At 36.7% G+C, this 17,087-nt stretch overlaps 1 protein-coding gene across 6 annotated transcripts in view; it reads right to left on the minus strand.

Annotated features, from left to right (window-relative positions):
- Nucleotides 1–17,087, minus strand: part of WDFY3 (WD repeat and FYVE domain containing 3) — a 281,573-nt gene that overhangs the window by 100,246 nt on the left and 164,240 nt on the right. For all 6 annotated transcript variants that reach the window (XM_060114184.1, XM_060114194.1, XM_060114198.1 and 3 more), the window contains 8 exons: nt 15,191–15,303; nt 12,676–12,907; nt 11,158–11,258; nt 10,797–11,015; nt 6,978–7,159; nt 4,894–5,125; nt 3,070–3,230; nt 1,035–1,146 (listed from right to left, as the gene is read on the minus strand). In XM_060114184.1, coding sequence (XP_059970167.1) covers nt 1,035–1,146; nt 3,070–3,230; nt 4,894–5,125; nt 6,978–7,159; nt 10,797–11,015; nt 11,158–11,258; nt 12,676–12,907; nt 15,191–15,303 — 1,352 coding nt within the window. The remainder of the gene's footprint in view (nt 1–1,034; nt 1,147–3,069; nt 3,231–4,893; nt 5,126–6,977; nt 7,160–10,796; nt 11,016–11,157; nt 11,259–12,675; nt 12,908–15,190; nt 15,304–17,087) is intronic.

Genomic DNA, 17,087 nt, shown 5'->3' on the forward strand with positions numbered 1-17,087 from the left:
AAAGCTAATATGCATTTTATATTTCTGTGTGCTCTGTAGTATCCACAATACTTTCATACATTATGGCATGGATTTTGAAAGCTAGCTTCTAAGGTAATTAGGGCCAGTATTACTAGTTTGTAGATAAGAAAATTGACATCCATGGAGCTCAATGTCTGGCTTAAATCCACAGTGACAGAATAGGGGTGAGAACCTAAATCTCTGAACTCTTCATTCACTGCTCTTTCTACTATACCACAGTGCCGCTGTATTTTTGCAAAGGACATAGAGCAGTGCTCAGTAAATATTTGTTGAATCGAAAAAAGAAAAATTACCATGTGCCTTAGCATAAAGGAAACTTTTGTCAGTGCACTATAGCCAAAAAAGAAAAACAAAGAGATGTGCACATTGCGGGGACAATAATAATCGCCTGATAAACATGTAGGACGCTGACCAGCACAACGCTTTTTATTTTAAAAGGAACCAATATTCTGTACTGATTTGCACATTAAAATACGTAATTGCCAGTTCTGAATTTTAGATGGCCTGACTGGGTTATATCTCAAAATTCTATCTAACCAAAACCATCAATTCTTTCTAAGTAGACATTGGGTAAGAGGCTCTGCAGCGCTAACTTTTATTATAGTTGGATCCACAGTGCTCATACTCTGAAGCTCGTATTTCTAGCTCATTTCCAAATAAAAAGCACCATGAGTGTCACCACTGCAGCAGCAAACCATGTAACAATAGCAATCATCACTATTTCCAAGTCTTTGCTGAATGTAGTGTGACCTTCACCTTGAAATTATGTAGAAATATACAGTCAGTGCTCATCAGTGTTGACAAAAGAGGGGAAAAGTTAATGGAATTTTATCAAAGATTATAATTTTTAAAGCTGACTGGAGTTTGGGATTGACATTAATCTCTAAATATTGTAAGAACATTACAGGTCAGCACTATCGAATATGAACTTAAACACCACACTCAGTGAAGAAAGTGAACGCGGATTTGAAGGCAAATAAAGAAGTCTGAAAGACAAAGGCAATTTGACTCACCCAAGTATCCAATCAGAGTAGCCCCAACTGTCCGTGCTGGTCCATTAAGATGCCCTGCTGAGTTGTGTATCAACTTCACAGGAGTGGCATTCTCATGGGAGGAAATGCCTAACTGAAGAATAGGAAAGGGAAAAATGTAACTAAACAGGAACAGTCTGAACATTTTGACTGGAAAAGAAAAAAGAACATGATGAGGAACATATCTTTTCTCTCTCTCCATAACAGAATACTAAAAACATGAGTATTCATTTTCTTTTAAATGTGCAAATACTTCCAAAGGTGTGGAAACTCAGAGGTACCTGAGTAGACTCAGTTAAATACAGTCTACTGAGAGAAAGATGGCAAGGGGGTCTTGGGAAACAGCCTCAGGGGTCCTTCTGAATGAGACTCTGTTGTGGTTTAAAGGTTCTTGTCACTCGCTGCCACACAGTATTTCTGATTAGTGAATATAATACTTGCTTTACTCCATAGCCAAGTAAATGTCACATAGATTATCCAAAAGTTTATGGACAAAACATGCCCTGTACACAAAATAAATGTTAAATTTTGCACATACATACACAATGTGCTTTTAAAGCAAATATAAGGCATAGACTTAATTCTGTTGTTACCGGTAGAATAAATTTATGTAGTTAATATTCCTTAGAAGATTTTATATATATATATATATATATATATATATATATATACATGTATATATATATTCACAGGCAAACCTCTGCACAAGAGCTTGTCAATACTTACTGTTCCCAAATCCTTTCCCTTCCAGCCTCTTGATTTCCTTCCCCTTAGCTTTGCCTCCTTTAATCATCCAAAACGTCTTGTCAAGCTCACTGATGACTTCCACCCTTCCTAAACCCGATGGCCAGCCTTCATCTTTCTGACTGCTCTAACACATCTACCACAGTGAATAAGACTTCTACAACACCAGATTTTCCTAGCTTTTCTCCATTCTTGCTGGCTCCGTTGTCTTTTCTGCTCGTTCTTCATCATCTTCCCAACGCTGTCACACTGGAATGTCCCTGGTCTCCATCTGTAAACCTTTCCTCATCTCCATCTCCATCTCCTCTTTGGTAAGTGTACCTAGTCTTGTGGCCTTAACACCACCTATGAACACCCGTGGCATTCGAACCTCTCCCCTGAACTCAGATTCATATTTCCAATGATGTCCCCCCCTAAGATGTCTAATATGTTTCTCAAACTTTTGCAAAACTTAATTCTCAGTCCCTCCCCCACCCCCCAGCTACTCTTCCTATAGTTTTCTCCGTATCAGAAAAAGTGACTCTACTTTTGCCTCGCGAACCCCGCAGGCCTTCTCTGGTTTTGTTTAGCCACACCTGCCTCTGTGGCAGGCATGCACTTTCCTCAGGCTCTTAGCACTTGTATTTCTGGAATGCAAACCCCACCTGCCTATGCATGCATCTTATTCTCCATATTCTCATGCTTTGCTGCCTCATCTGTTTCAAAAGGCTGCTCCAATTTCACCTTCTCAGTGAGGCCTCCACTGACCATCCTACTTAAAACTATAAGCTTCTTTCTCTCACGTTTCCTGCTTTATGTTTCCACATAGCACTCTTCATCTTCTAACATACTCTATGGTCAGGTTATTTCTTTAGTTATTATTGTATGCCTCTTCCACTGGAATGTAAGAACCTTAATAAAGGCAGGGATTTTCTCTTTATCTACTGCTATGTCATGAACAAAATGGTGCCCGGCATTTAGTAGGTTATCCAGAAAAAAATTACAGCCTTAAAAATAGCAATTGCTTCCTTTAGTTGCCTAAAGTTCGATTTCTTAATTGCCAATAAAAATATAAGAATTAATATAAACTATGCACTTGAATTCTCACTCTTCCAAATTAAACTATATATCTAATTATGTTTTGGCTTAAATTCAAAGGTAAATAAACCAAAACAATGTATGAAAGGCACTGTTTTTAGCAACCACTCATACTTGTGTGGTGCCCAGAAGGAAGCTCTGGAACATCTTTCCAGTGAGAACCAGCGGCAGCCCACTGGGAAATCAATCTGCTTACCTGTTTAGCGATGGCTTTGCTGTCCAACTTGTTGTACACTTTCCGGATTCTTGCCACTGTTAGGGCGGACACAGACAGTGCATAAAGGCCAAATGATACCTTTTCCTCTGGTACTAACGACACAGGAGATGGGACCACACCTTCGGATTTTGCATCTTTACCTTCAAAAGAAGAATAATCCTTTTCAAAATCGTCAGTTTTTCTCCTGATCCTAACACAACTTTTTAATTCTTATTATCATTTTTAAATGGGTAGCCTTGAAAATCTTTTAAAGTGGAACAAGGGAGCTAAATTTAAAAACTGTTTTATTTAATTTCCAGCTCTTTATTTATTTCTTTAATTAGAAAATGAGGAAAAGCATCCAGTCATAAAGCTTTACATCCTGAGTTTTACTCTTAAAATATACTTAATATACAGCATAATGTAAAGGAAGAGGAAGAGTTTTAACTGTTACCAAACAAATCACAAAACACTTCCCCTTGGTTCCAAGGAACAAGGGAATGAAAATGAGTGGAATGTCTATGAGCTTTGTAGCACACTAGGTCTCCTTCCCAGTGAGAGCCCTCACATATGCCTCTCTTTATTCTTCCAGACAACATGGCAAAGTAGTTTTAAAGCAAGATGGTTTAAGTTTGAACCTCTGCTTTATTGCTTAAAAGCTGTGTGACCTGTACATTGCTGCACCTCAGTTTCCTCATCTGTAAAATGGGGATGAAAACAACAGCCCCTACATCCCAGTGTTTTGAGGCGATGAATAAATACTTGTGAAGGGGGCTTCCCTGGTGGCGCAGTGGTTGAGAATCTGCCTGCCAATTCAGGGGACACGGGTTCGAGCCCTGGTCTGGGAAGATCCCACATGCCGCGGAGCAACTAGGCCCGTGAGCCACAATTACTGAGTCTGCGCGTCTGGAGCCTGTGCTCCGCAACGAGAGGCCGCAATAGTGAGAGGCCCGTGCACCGCAATGAAGAGTGGCCCCCGCTTGCCACAACTAGAGAAAGCCCTCGCACAGAAACAAAGACCCAACACAGCCATAAATAAATAAATAATTAACAAAAAATACTTGTGAAGGGCTCAGAGTAGCTATGTCCTTCATGCATATTAAATTATTCAGCACACATTAAGTGCTCAGTCAGTGTTAGCTATTATCAGACACTATCTGAATCAAGAACCTGAGTGAAAGAGAAATTACTTAGCCATAAGATTATTACCATTTACAACATATTTGTCCCAACTCTTCTGAGAACTTTGGCAGAATGAGAACAAGGGAATGGAAGACATCATTTGGAAAGAGTACTACAAAGGAACTGCAGCTTAACATCAACTCTCTGATTCTAAATTCCTTTTGGGAGAACGGATAACAGGAGTGGACTGCAAGAATAAAGAGACGAGGAAAGTTGATGTTAACTGGTCTGACCTAAAGAATACATGTGTGTGTCTTCTAGACCCATCTTTCTTTCCTTTAACCAGAGTAGATATACTTTAAACTGCTTCATGTAATAGGAGAAATAACAGAGAGAACAAGCCTGGGGTTATAATGTTAGAAAGTGTATACCCACATCTTGGAGCCAACAAGAGAAACTGGAAAACTAGTGACTAGGCATGAAGACAAGAAACAAGAAAGCATAGGATGACCAGTGGAGGAGAGCATTTTGAATAGGAGTGAGTGGTCAATAGTATCATGCTGGAGAAAAGTGGAGGAGAAGGCCCCTTTTTTTGGATAAATGTAATGTATAACCTAATCTACACATATGCACTTATTCATGCATCTATACAACAGGAGGTAAGTTTTATACAACTATATGAACAAAGAATATGTTACTCACATGGCATACATACGGCCTGAAAGCTTCCAACATAATTTGGTCCTAGTTCATAAATGGTAGTAACATTTGAAGGAGGTAAAACTTCTTCTAGAAAGTGCGTGGGTCCCAAGCGCCAAACCAACGAAGCGATTTGGCGTTGGGCAGGCGGAGTACCAATGTATGCATAGACTGTGCTAACCACCGGTGGATTGGCAGAGCCTGAGCCCCCGGGAGTACTGTGAACATAATGCAGCTGTAAAGAAAATGAAAGCAAATGTGTGAAATTCAACCCAAAACACTTTCACCGGGAAAATAACCACTTTTTGTGTATATTTTCATTATCCCAAGGCCATACAACTTTATCAATGTACAAAAGCTGTTGAGCAGAGAAACATAAGGGCAGGCCAGGATTCTAGAACCTGATCAGCAAGTTGGAAATTTGTAATCCAACTCTGTAATACAGATTAATACAGATAAACTATCTAACGCTAGAAAGGGCAACAGTCAAATATAGGGATTCTGTTACTATCTGGTTGGTTTGCATACCAAATTAACGATGCTGCTATGAAATTTTCAGGTTGATATAAAAACAGCTTTCCAACTATGATATTCAGGCAGTCTTGAAATTAGTTATGATACCTTCAGTATGAGTCTGTTAAATAAAATTATTCATGCAAAGTGTTTTATAATGGGTAAAGGGCTATAAAAGTATTAGAAAAATAGTCTATGTTATAATTTATACACACACGGTTTAATCTCAGTGAAAAATATATTCTCAGATTTGAAATGACACTGACAAGATGCTTAAATTATCATTCAATTCATTACAATAAATATATAATTAGAGTGTAAGGGGTTAGGAAATCAAGTTGCTTCTTGTGGTACAGGCAGCCTTCATCACTTGACAGAATGAGTAACATTCCCATAGACTGTTTTGTCATAACACTGTCCTAGCTTCAGATCATATCTATGATTCCATATATTAAAGAACAACTCCTTGTGATGTTAACAGTATGAGTATGAAGACCAACAATCGACCTAAAGTTGGTTTCACAGGACTGTGACTTCTCACAGGCACAGTAATGGTGATGATGTAAATATATTAATAATAAATCTCCTACCTCTCAATTCTAGAAGTTGAGGACATTTTTATTTTCAATGATACTAAAAATAATGAAGGAGCAACCTACTAAAGAATCTACAAGCCCATTTCAAATGCAATCCTGTATACAGAGAAAATAAATGACTATTCCCAGAGTCCATTTTAGGGTTTATCATACTGAAACACGATGTCACAATAAAATATCATTAAGGAAGGAAATGTATTCAAAAAGGCTGCCCATTTCACTGCTTTTTAAACTTCAATTCACACAAAAGGTGGACCTTTGCTGCTTCTTTTAAGTGATATCACTATAAAAATGGATACCATCTTTTAGAAGTTAAAGAATTTTAAGAGCTTGCTAGCTCAATTCGGTAGAAAGTAACGAGTAGCATTCATCCTGATTCACAAAAAGAACTTCTGATTCTTTACTGGTTGCTTTAATTCTCTTGCAACTCCTCTGAATACTGTAGTACAGCTATCTAGAGTAATATTTATACATTCATTTATTCAACAAACAATAAGGGAACACCTCATTACTATTATTATCAGGGACTAATCTGGGTGATCTGAAAACAAGGATGAATAAAAACAGTTCCAGCTCTAAAGGAGCACAGAATCTACTGGACTGCATACAGTAATAACAATGAAGTGACAAAATACTGTGTTCATCATTTACTTAATTTAGGCATCCATCTGGTTTCCAACCATCCAACTGGTTTCTCTCTGGTGAAAAAGCACTTAACAATCTGGCTCAAGCACTGACATATTCACTAACATCTTTAGTACCCTGTAACCCCTCCTTTTGAGTCTTTTCTAATCAAGTGACTTGAATTAACCAGCCACATGACTCTCACCTATTGTTTAAATGGGTACTGAAGGTCAAGTTAAAATTAAGACAGCAATTTAAAACAATACCTCTGCAAACACACATACAGGCAAACACACCCACCCCTAAACTATCTTATAAAAGCAGGTTGAGATTTATAAGCACAAGTACGCTCACCTTCACGGTGCTGACAAGCTGTCCATCAATGTAGAGGGCTGCAGTGCTGTTCTTCAGCATCCCTTTGCTCATCACCAGAACCAGATGATGCCACTGTCCCTCAATGATCAGTTCTCCACAGCGGAAGCGAGCGCAGCATGGCAGAATCTCATAAAAAGAGGATTCTTCACTAAAATCATCAACTAAAACGAAGAGGGGAAAGAAATTAAAAACTTAACATCATCCTCATTCTAACAATTATTCACATCTAGACTTTGACTCTATGCTAAAGTAATATGATGATGATGTAAATGAAAATACCCCATTCATTCAATAACTTTACCTAAAACCTGGGATATATTGTGCTTTGTTCTGTTCAAGATACATACAGTTATAATCAAATAAAGTTTAATAACTAAGGAAATAAAAAATAAATAAAATAGACAGTAAAATAAAGTTACAATAGACAACAACAACAAGAGATTAGTTGATTATTACCTGTCATGGTCTGTTATAAAAGGTCTTTTAAAATCCTAGTTTGAGATGCATTTGATTATAGCACTGGTTAGACAAACAACCAAGAAAATTAAAAATTTTATTCTTTCTTTATGCTCTCAATGATACAAGGGGGCAACTATCTGTTTTTAGTTTGTGGTTGTGCCACCCTGACCCTTGTCTAACAATAGCTGGTAGTAAGGAGGCGATTTATGGAGTGGAAAGGTATTTTTTTGGTCCAAGTTTCCTGCTTTACCTGACAACTCTGGTGATTTGCTAACATTTGCAATCACTCTTGACTCTAATCTGGCTTGTCTCTGCTACCCTGTATGTTGCCAAATCATGCCAGGAAATAATGGGTTAAGTATTAACTTAATGTTAAGCTAGTTAAAAATTAATTTATCTTTAATAAGAATTCAAGAGAGGGTGGGACAGCAGCAGAAATCCAGATGTTAAAAATTCATTCCTTCCCCCACCCCAAGAAAAACTTTTTAAAAAGAGCTAATCTTAACCATGTATCTTAAAGCAGACCCACCAGTTTTCAGTACAAACACATATAATATACTGAAAATTAAAAGTTTAAATTATTTGAAGAAAGAATCACAAATAAAATATTTTACTTCTGGAATCTTAAAATATTTGCATATACTAAAATGTCAAGATTATTATTATTTTTTAATCAATTAATTAATTAATTTTTGGCTGCATTAGGTCTTCGTTGCTGTGCTCGGGCTTCCTCTAGTAGTGGTGAGTGGGGGCTACTCTTGGTCGCAGTGCGTGGGCTTCTCATTGCAGTGGCTTCTCTTGTTGCAAAGCATGGGCTCTAGGTGCGTGGGCTTCAGTAGTTGTGGCACACGGGCTCAGTAGTTGTGGCTCATGGGCTCTAGAGCACAGGCTCAGTAGTTGTGGCGCAAGGGCTTAGTTGCTCCGCGGCATGTGGGATCTTCCTGGATCAGGGATCGAGCCCATGTCCCCTGAACTGGCAGGTGGATTCTTAACCACTGTGCCACCAGGGAAGTCCCCCAAGATTATATTTTTAAATGACAATTCAGAAGATACATCTACTGATGAGTTAAGACCACTACAAAGACAGCATCTTATCCATAGGTGACCTAATTAGGAAGAGACTTGAATAAACTAGGCAAAAAGCAGGGTCAAATAGCTTTGAAAGGTCTAGTGTTATGGACCAAGGGATGCAAATGAAAAGATAAAAGGTTATGGGTGAAACCAAGAACTGTTCCCTCTCCCTTCCCTGGTTATTAGACTTAATCTTCTTGAGAACTGTAGAAGATATTACTCATAAAGATTTTCTGAGAGCTTCACATTCTGACTCAAGCTTAAACCAAGATATACCCAGCGTTCAGTGGTGTGTCAGGATATTTGGTAAGCCAACTGGTTTCTGACAGCTTTTAGTTACCTAGGCATCTTAATGGACTATAGCTGTTCAGAGGACGGATGCTTGTAATAGTAGCATCGTTTGTGTTACTAAGGTATATGTTACTATAATTTCTAGTTATATATAGACTATCGTAGTCTTGAAAAGTACATTTAGTGAAAATGATATAGTTAGAAAACATTTTTTATTGAAATATCCCTAGATCTAATCCTAACTTTTCCATGAAATTCTATCTTCTTTCCAAATTCTCCATTATTATTCACTTTTCTCAGTATTTCCCTTTCAAGTCATCTGTGTTTTTCTTCCTTTATTTTTCCTTCTTCTCATTCATTCATTTATTCTTTTATATAATATTTGTGGGCCTAATATATGCTAGGCACTATTTTCGGTGGCAGGGCCTAGATTACAAAGATAATAACATTGTGTGTGGGAACTTGAGAATTCTAGTAAGGTAGACAGACAAAAACAAAACAAAGAATTAAAATCTATGAAATCCAGATAAGTGATAAAGAATATTAAACAAAGGCTATGACAGTGGACATAGGGAGGAAAGGAAGATTCAAGAAATGTTAAGGATGCATAATACAGTAAGACTTAGTAGAAGGGGTGGCATTTTCAAGGATGACTTGAGGTTTCTAGATGGGATAACTGCTAGTGAGGGTGTCATTTACCAAGACAGGAAAATAGAAGGAGATACAGATTTTAAGAACAAATATTACAGTTTGAAGTTTTTCAGGAGGACTATTCATATTAAGATATCTAATATGCAGTTGAAAATATGAGGACAAAGCCTGGGACACAGACATATTAAAATTTTTTAACTTCAGAGTCCCTGAGGGTAAAAAGACCTAATGCTAAAAGAAATTGATGTTTTCTCATGAAGAACAGGTTGAGTACAAAGACTAAACATAAGAGCTTGAAGAATACTAATTTTAAGGGGAAGATGGGAAGATGGAAGAGAAAGCTGTTGAAAGAAATTGCAAGAGAGGTAAGAGAAATAGTGAAAGAACAAGTAATGGGTATCTCAAATTGAAGACTGCAGATAGTTTTAATTAGGAAGAAAACATCAATAGGATCAAATGCAACAAAAGGGGCAAATAAAGTATCCACTAGGATTTTAAAGCACTTACTGTATTGATGCCTAACTCTGTGCTGATCATGATGAAGAATCTTAATAAGACAAAAAGCCTTACAATCAAACTGAGGAGCTAACATTCATATTCAATTAATATGTGAATACCAAACACAGGGGAAGCAATATGTGCTATTATTTTATTTAGTCAGTTAAAAGACAAAATCAGATGATAAAAAAGAGGTACATATAAATATACATACACAAATGCTTATATTCCGAGCAAAGAAAATTCAGTGAACTGAGATTTCTATTTTATGTTACTCATATCATTTAGGAAGATATTCATGAATGCCTTGAGTTTGAAGTTCTATTGCACAGTAACGTAACATTATGGCATATTGGAGGGAATTAGCGAATTAGGATTATTAAATGGACTGTGTTAAGTCTTGAAGGTAAGTGATGAATAAAGTAATTAAAATGTTATTGTGTCTAGCACAGAGTGGCACATATGGTAGGCAGGTGCTCAATGAATATTCATTAGTTAAGCAGAACTCACAGCCAATGAAAATCCCCACTAAAATATATTAAACAAGCATCCTGCACTCCTAGCAAAAGCTGTGATTTCTTGGCAAGTAGAGATGAATCCTTATTTTAGGAACTCTCTCCACTGTTTTCTATCTAAGTCTCTTTTGAAAGTGAAGGTGCCTTAAAATTTCACTGGTAGACAATATTCAAGATTTTATATAACCTGTTCTATTCTATAATAATTTAAATTAGAAAAGAATTACCAGCTGGACCTTAAAACCAACCATTAAAATGAAGTTTGCTACTTTTAATAGTCACAAGAAGCAAAAAGAAAAAGATAGATACTGACCATAGTTTTGGAGTAGTTCCTCTTTGGTGGAGACAATCAGCGATCGGTCTTTTGCTGATAGAACTATGGCAAGGCACACATAATGCTGCTCAGAAGAATTCGCTCGGCGAACAATAGTAAGAAGTCTGACAGGGTGGTTATTTGGAGGAGAACTGAAATGTTCAATGCAAAACCAGCTGGAGTAGCTTAAGCCAGATGGAGGAGGGAAGAATCTTTCACCTAAAGTGAAAATAGAAAAATAACAATGAAAGAGTTTGTGTTGACTCATATTTTAAAAAGATGCCAAGAAAAGCAAAATCTCTAAATAAAATATAATCTACTGGAAAAAAAAAATCTCATAAGCAGAGAAAGTAATATTTACCGGAACCAATGCCACTGACCACGGCCCCATCGGTAAGACCTGTTGTGACGGCATTGTTTGTAGGGGCATTATGAGGGGCCAAACTGGGCAGGAACAGGCAGCTGTTAAAGAAAAGAAAACGTACATATTAGAGAGCAACTGTTTTCTTCTCTTATTACTATGTACTTAGTACAGTGGAATAAACTACCATTATTTAAGGGTAACCAGAGATAAGAGATCATGGAATATGTCTGGATGCCTAACAAAGTCCTTCCCTTCTTTCAATTATGTGAGTACCAAAAGATATATTTAAAAAATCTCCATTTTTAAAAATTTAAATTAAAAAAAATCATAGTATAATTTGCAGATGGTAAAATGCACCAAAGTATAACCTGTTCAAGACATTGGAAATTTTTCATCACCACAGAAAAACTCCCCTGTGCCCCTTTCTAGTGAGTCACTCTCCTCTGTTACACTGTCCTGATTAGTTCTGCCCAGTCCCAAATATGTTTTAATTCATTGTTCGATACTAACCCACGACAATGTTCTTAAAATACAACTTATAGTTTTAGATCAATGTAGAAGAATCCCACAAACAACCAGTACAGACATAGGTCTTTTCTCTTAGCGTTTATGTCCATTTCGAGGCTGACAGACTTTATAAATATACTCTTCTAGATTTGCTATAGATTCTTTTTTTAAAATTATTAATACACTTTATTATAGAACTTTTTTAACTTATTTTTTATAAGCAGAGGAGAATCTCTCTCTTTTTGTTTTTCGCCATGCGGCTTATGGGATCTCAGTTCCCCAACCATGGATTGAACCCGGGCGAAAGCAGTGAAAGCCCGAATCTTAACCACTAGGCCACTAGGGAACTGCCTAGATTCTTTATTTGTTACTTCTGCTATTAAAGTGTTTCTGCCACTTCAAAGTATTTATTCATTTAATGTGATAGTAACTGAATACTTATAATGTATAAAATACTAATACTTATAATGTATAACATACTAAGTTAGGTAATTTGAGAGAAAAAAGGACAAAACCTAGCCAAAGAGCTTGTAATCTAATTTTAATTTGCATATTATCTGTAACTTTATTGTACTAAATCAGAGGTTGACAAACATTTTCCAGAGCAGGCCAGAGCATAAATACTTTATGCTTTGCAGACCAGATAGCCTCCATCATGACTTTGCAGTCTAGCATGAAAGCAGCCATAGATAATACATATACATAAATGAATGAGGCTGTGTTACCATGAAACTTTAGTTACAAAAAAAGAAAAAAAGAGAATTTACAAAAACAGATTTGGACCGTGCACCTTAGACTGCTGACTCCTATACCATATCAACTTATTTAGCAAAATAATTAAGAACAATTAAATCCAAAAATCTTAACATGCTCAAGGAACTCAATCATTTGAAAATATATAGCATATACTAAATTTTAATCAAGTAGATTTAAAACCAAAGATCTATTTCTCAAAGGCAAGACTGAGGCATGAAATATAATAGCTTGGCTACCTGGCAAATTTCTTACCCAAACCCTTCAAGGGATGTGTCAAATTCAACAAAAGTTGGAGTAACTGATGACCCATGAAGTCTGATGTCATGTGGGGTTGTCATGGAGACCAGGCACTTCACCCTGGTCAGGGGTACAGTACTTCCTTCTGCAGATTTCACTAGGCTCTTGCTTATGCGGTAATGGTTATCTTCATGTAAGCTGAAGACACTATCAGAACCCAGACCTTCCATAGATGTGATCATACTACCTATAAGCCAAAGAAAATCTCTTGAGAAAAATATCATATAGATTTCTAAAATAGTGACTTTAACAAGGCTGATTAATTTTAAATACTACTCTTCAGTTTCTATACAATAATTTTATTTTTGAACTCCAAAGCTATTATCCAGTTTTAATGTAATTTATGTTCACTTAAAAAGTTAAATAGCATATGTTTTTACTTATATTTACTACTAAAGTAATAAGCACATTGCAGAAATGTTGGAAACTACAGAGTACAAGTAAAGATCAGATAGAAAAAGAAAATCACCAATGACCACTATCCAAGCCACTGCTACAGTAAAATTTAATTATAAGCTACACTTAATGATGTTTATAAAAACCAGATCCTACTTTTATTTCACAAAGTAATTTATTATTTCTCTTTGAGAAGAAAACAAAATATTTGAGAAGTATTATAATGGAAAGAAACAGGTCATCTTTCTTATTAAAAAAAATAGGAGATAAATAGCAGAAACTTGCTTCTCCCATTTTCTCCCCATTTTTAATTCTTCCCTTATAGCTATTAAAATTAGATACGTGATCACAAAAACACTTGAATTTTAAAATTCCTATATGCATGCAAATGGTAACAATTTTAAGAACAAAAAAATAAAATTTAAACAAGCTGTTCTATTCTTTCAGGAATACATTATAAATGTAATGGAGAAAATATTCCCTCTCAAGATAAACCACATGAATTTGATTATTTCCCTCTTAAGTGTACTAAGCAGTCAGGCAACCATAAAAATATTTCAATCTTCTTAGAGAAAGGAACTATTTTTTGTCAATTCTAAGGAACTGTGTAAAGTACAAAAACAACAACAACAAAAATATATACATGCAGGGGATGTATATTATTGATAAGAAAAATTGAAATACTGTTTTCCAATAAAACTGCATTGGAACTCAAAAGGGTCTTAGGGTTTCCAAAACACAGTATTCACTAATCACTGATAATAAATTGTAGGAGGAAATATTAAGGTTGAAATAATGGTTGAAGGTTGTTTAATCTGATTCTCACCTGAAAAAAAAGGGCTGAGCTAAATGATTAGTATATGCTTGAAGAACAGGCATTCTACTTTTCTAGGTTCCATTCTTTCCTGCTTCGCTAATAATGGTTATTTCAATCCATTAACACAAATGCCTTAACTATGGCTAACAACAAGACAAAATAAATTGTAAAGTTAAAACCCACCAAACTATAGAATTAACACTGGGAGGAAATCCAGGGCATCTGAGCTCTCTATTGGGAGTACTCTTTCCCCACAGCTCTTGAGTGGATGGAATCTGGCGCTCCTCCATGGTCTATGCCGGATGGGTAGGCAGTGCCTACATTCTAACACCCCCCTCTCCATCATCCTTGCATCAGCCTAATGCAAAAACTTCTCTTCCTTGGAGGTTCTGCATCAGCCATCCTATCACACACCTCTCTATGAAACTGCCACCTACTATTGCTGGCATTTCATTCTCACCTCTTCCCTGTAATAATTCTTGCCAGTGCACTGGGGGATCTCAAGGTCCACATGAACAACCTATCTAACACCTCCCTTCTATGATCACCTTTCCCCCAATGAGCTTTACCTCTACTTTACTCCAGAGCCACATTTTGGGCACAGTCCTTTTCTTTGCTTGTCTCACCGCTCCAATTTTGATTGTCATTACCTACCTCATTCCTCCAGTTCACCCATTCTTTTTCTCTCACTACATTTGCTTTTTAGCCTAGCCATTCTTCTCCAGCCCAGTGATCTATCCCTTTTCTCCCAGCCTATCACTAGCTGCTTGACTTTACTTCTTCCCCTATCTATCCTATACTCCTTGGTGTTTCTCTTTGACTACTTTTATTAGTATTTTAAATTTCCTGTCCTCCATGTCCTCCTGCACCAGCTGTCCTGCAAAGCCACAGCCTGTGAAGAGTCCAGTCAACCACTCTAGTTCAGGCAGCAAAGGCTACAGTGAGAACGGTAAAGAAATTACGGATCTTCTGAGAAAGAGGTATTCCCCCTTCCAAGCCAAGGGTTATTCTGCACATAGTTCTCACCTCCTCTGGATCTTGCTTGTATCACTGATTCCTTTGCCACCCCCATCTGCCCGCTTCTCCAGTCAAACAATGAGATCTTACGTTTTTCTATTTAAATAACAAACGAAAAACAACAACAAATCCTTCCCTTTCTTTTCTTTTACAGTCGAACTTCTTGAAATAATTTTCTTCCCCTACATGATTTTCATTTATAAGATAAACCAAAAAAGGGAACTTCAAAGGTCAACTTACTTCTCATCTCTGGCTCATAACTCAGTGAACTTGGTTTGTGGACCCTATATTGTTTTAGCAGTTTTTTGTCCCAGGCACCACAATTTAATGGACTTGCCAAACGTAAAAACTCCCTAAAGAAGAGACAAAGCGAAGTTATTCCTTGATTGGGAACATTATATAATTCACACACAAAAAATGTGACTTAATGAATTGTAACAGACTAATTAAAAATACTAAAGCAATCTGAACAGTTACTATAATATACAATGCTAATTTTATGTTTTAATTCACCAAGCAGTGAAAAGAGCACCAAGTATTGTGAAAAGTTAGACCTGAGGAGCATGTTCTCCTGGAATGTGATGGGCAGAAATATAGTGAATTGTCAAGGGGTTACAAAAATAGAAGCCCTTTATATCCAGTCATTTACAGCATCATGTAAAAGGAAAAAATTTAAAAAAAAGAATACTCCTCTAAATTTTCAATTCCCTACAGCAGAAAAAACAAATTTTTTTTTTTTTTTTTTTTTTTTTTTTTGCGGTATGCGGGCCTCTCACTGTTGTGGCCTCTCCCGTTGCGGAGCACAGGCTCCGGACACGCAGGCCATGGCTCACGGGCCCAGCTGCTCCGCGGCATGTGGGATCTTCCCAGACCGGGGAATGAACTTGTGTCCCCTGCATCGGCAGGCGGACTCTCAACCACTGCGCCACCAGAGAAGCCCCAAAAAACAAATATTTAAAGGTCAGGTACCCTTTGCCAGTTTTTCACATAGAGTGTGATACACAATTAGCTCATAATCTATGGCTTGTAAGCAGCTAGGTGCCTGTACCATCATGTGACCTTTGCATTCACCTAATTCATTCACTGTGAAAACTGAGCATGTCCAAATGGTTGGCTTCCATTGCTTCCTCTGTTTATCTAAGTAGGCGGTACAAGTTATTTAGTAAAATACAAGTATTAGGTATGAGATAGTCTCTTTTTCTCATTCAGTCTCTCTACTTTTAAAGTAGCAGATCATCAAAAAGGATCATGGGAAAATCTCCATGCTGTTTTCAAAACTTTAGGTCTCTGAATATATTCATAATGTGACAAAGTGAGTAGAGATTGTGTCATTCATCTTGGTATTACTAAGGCCTGGCACACTGCCCTGTACAGTACTGTTTAACAAATATTAACCACAGAGGTTTTTCTTAGCTTGGAGTCAGTTAAAAAATATAAATTACAAATAGAGTCCAACCATTTTTAAGAAAGTTCCAAAAGTTTTATGAAAAAGGAGTACTTTAACAGCAGAAAAGAATTATTTTATTTATAAAAATATATTAAAAAATATATGTATTTATTTATTTACACTGGGCCTTAGTTGCAGTAGGCAGGCTCCTTAGTTGTGGCTGAAAGTGACAAGATATATGAGAGTATTTTTTTAAGGAGGGACAAGATGATTTAAACATTAAATCTGTTTGGCTAGGTTATTTCAAGGAAAGTATTTTTTTTAATGTTGTTTTATCCCTAAAACACAGAGCACTGTTTCTCTTATATTAAAAAAGGTTATTCAAATATACCTATTTCTCGAATGGTTAAACTGTGCAAGGTATATCCACACCATGGAATACAACTCAGCAATAGAAAGAAACAAACTCTTGATACATAACAATCTAGATGCATCTCAAAGGCACTACAACAACTAAAAAAAGCTAATCACAAAAGGTCATATACTGTATGATTCAATTTACATAACATTTTTAAAGTGACAAAATTATGGAGATGGAGAACAGAGTTGTTTCTAGGGGTTAGAGACGGTGGGGGTTAGGGAAGTGGCTATGATAATAAAGAGGGAGCACTGGGGAGATCTTTGTGACATCTTAATTGTGAGATGGTTACATCAATCTGACACAAGTGATAAATAACAGGGGAACTGTAG

The sequence above is a fragment of the Mesoplodon densirostris genome, chromosome 1 (assembly GCF_025265405.1).
Source record: "Mesoplodon densirostris isolate mMesDen1 chromosome 1, mMesDen1 primary haplotype, whole genome shotgun sequence".
NCBI lineage: Eukaryota > Metazoa > Chordata > Mammalia > Artiodactyla > Ziphiidae > Mesoplodon > Mesoplodon densirostris.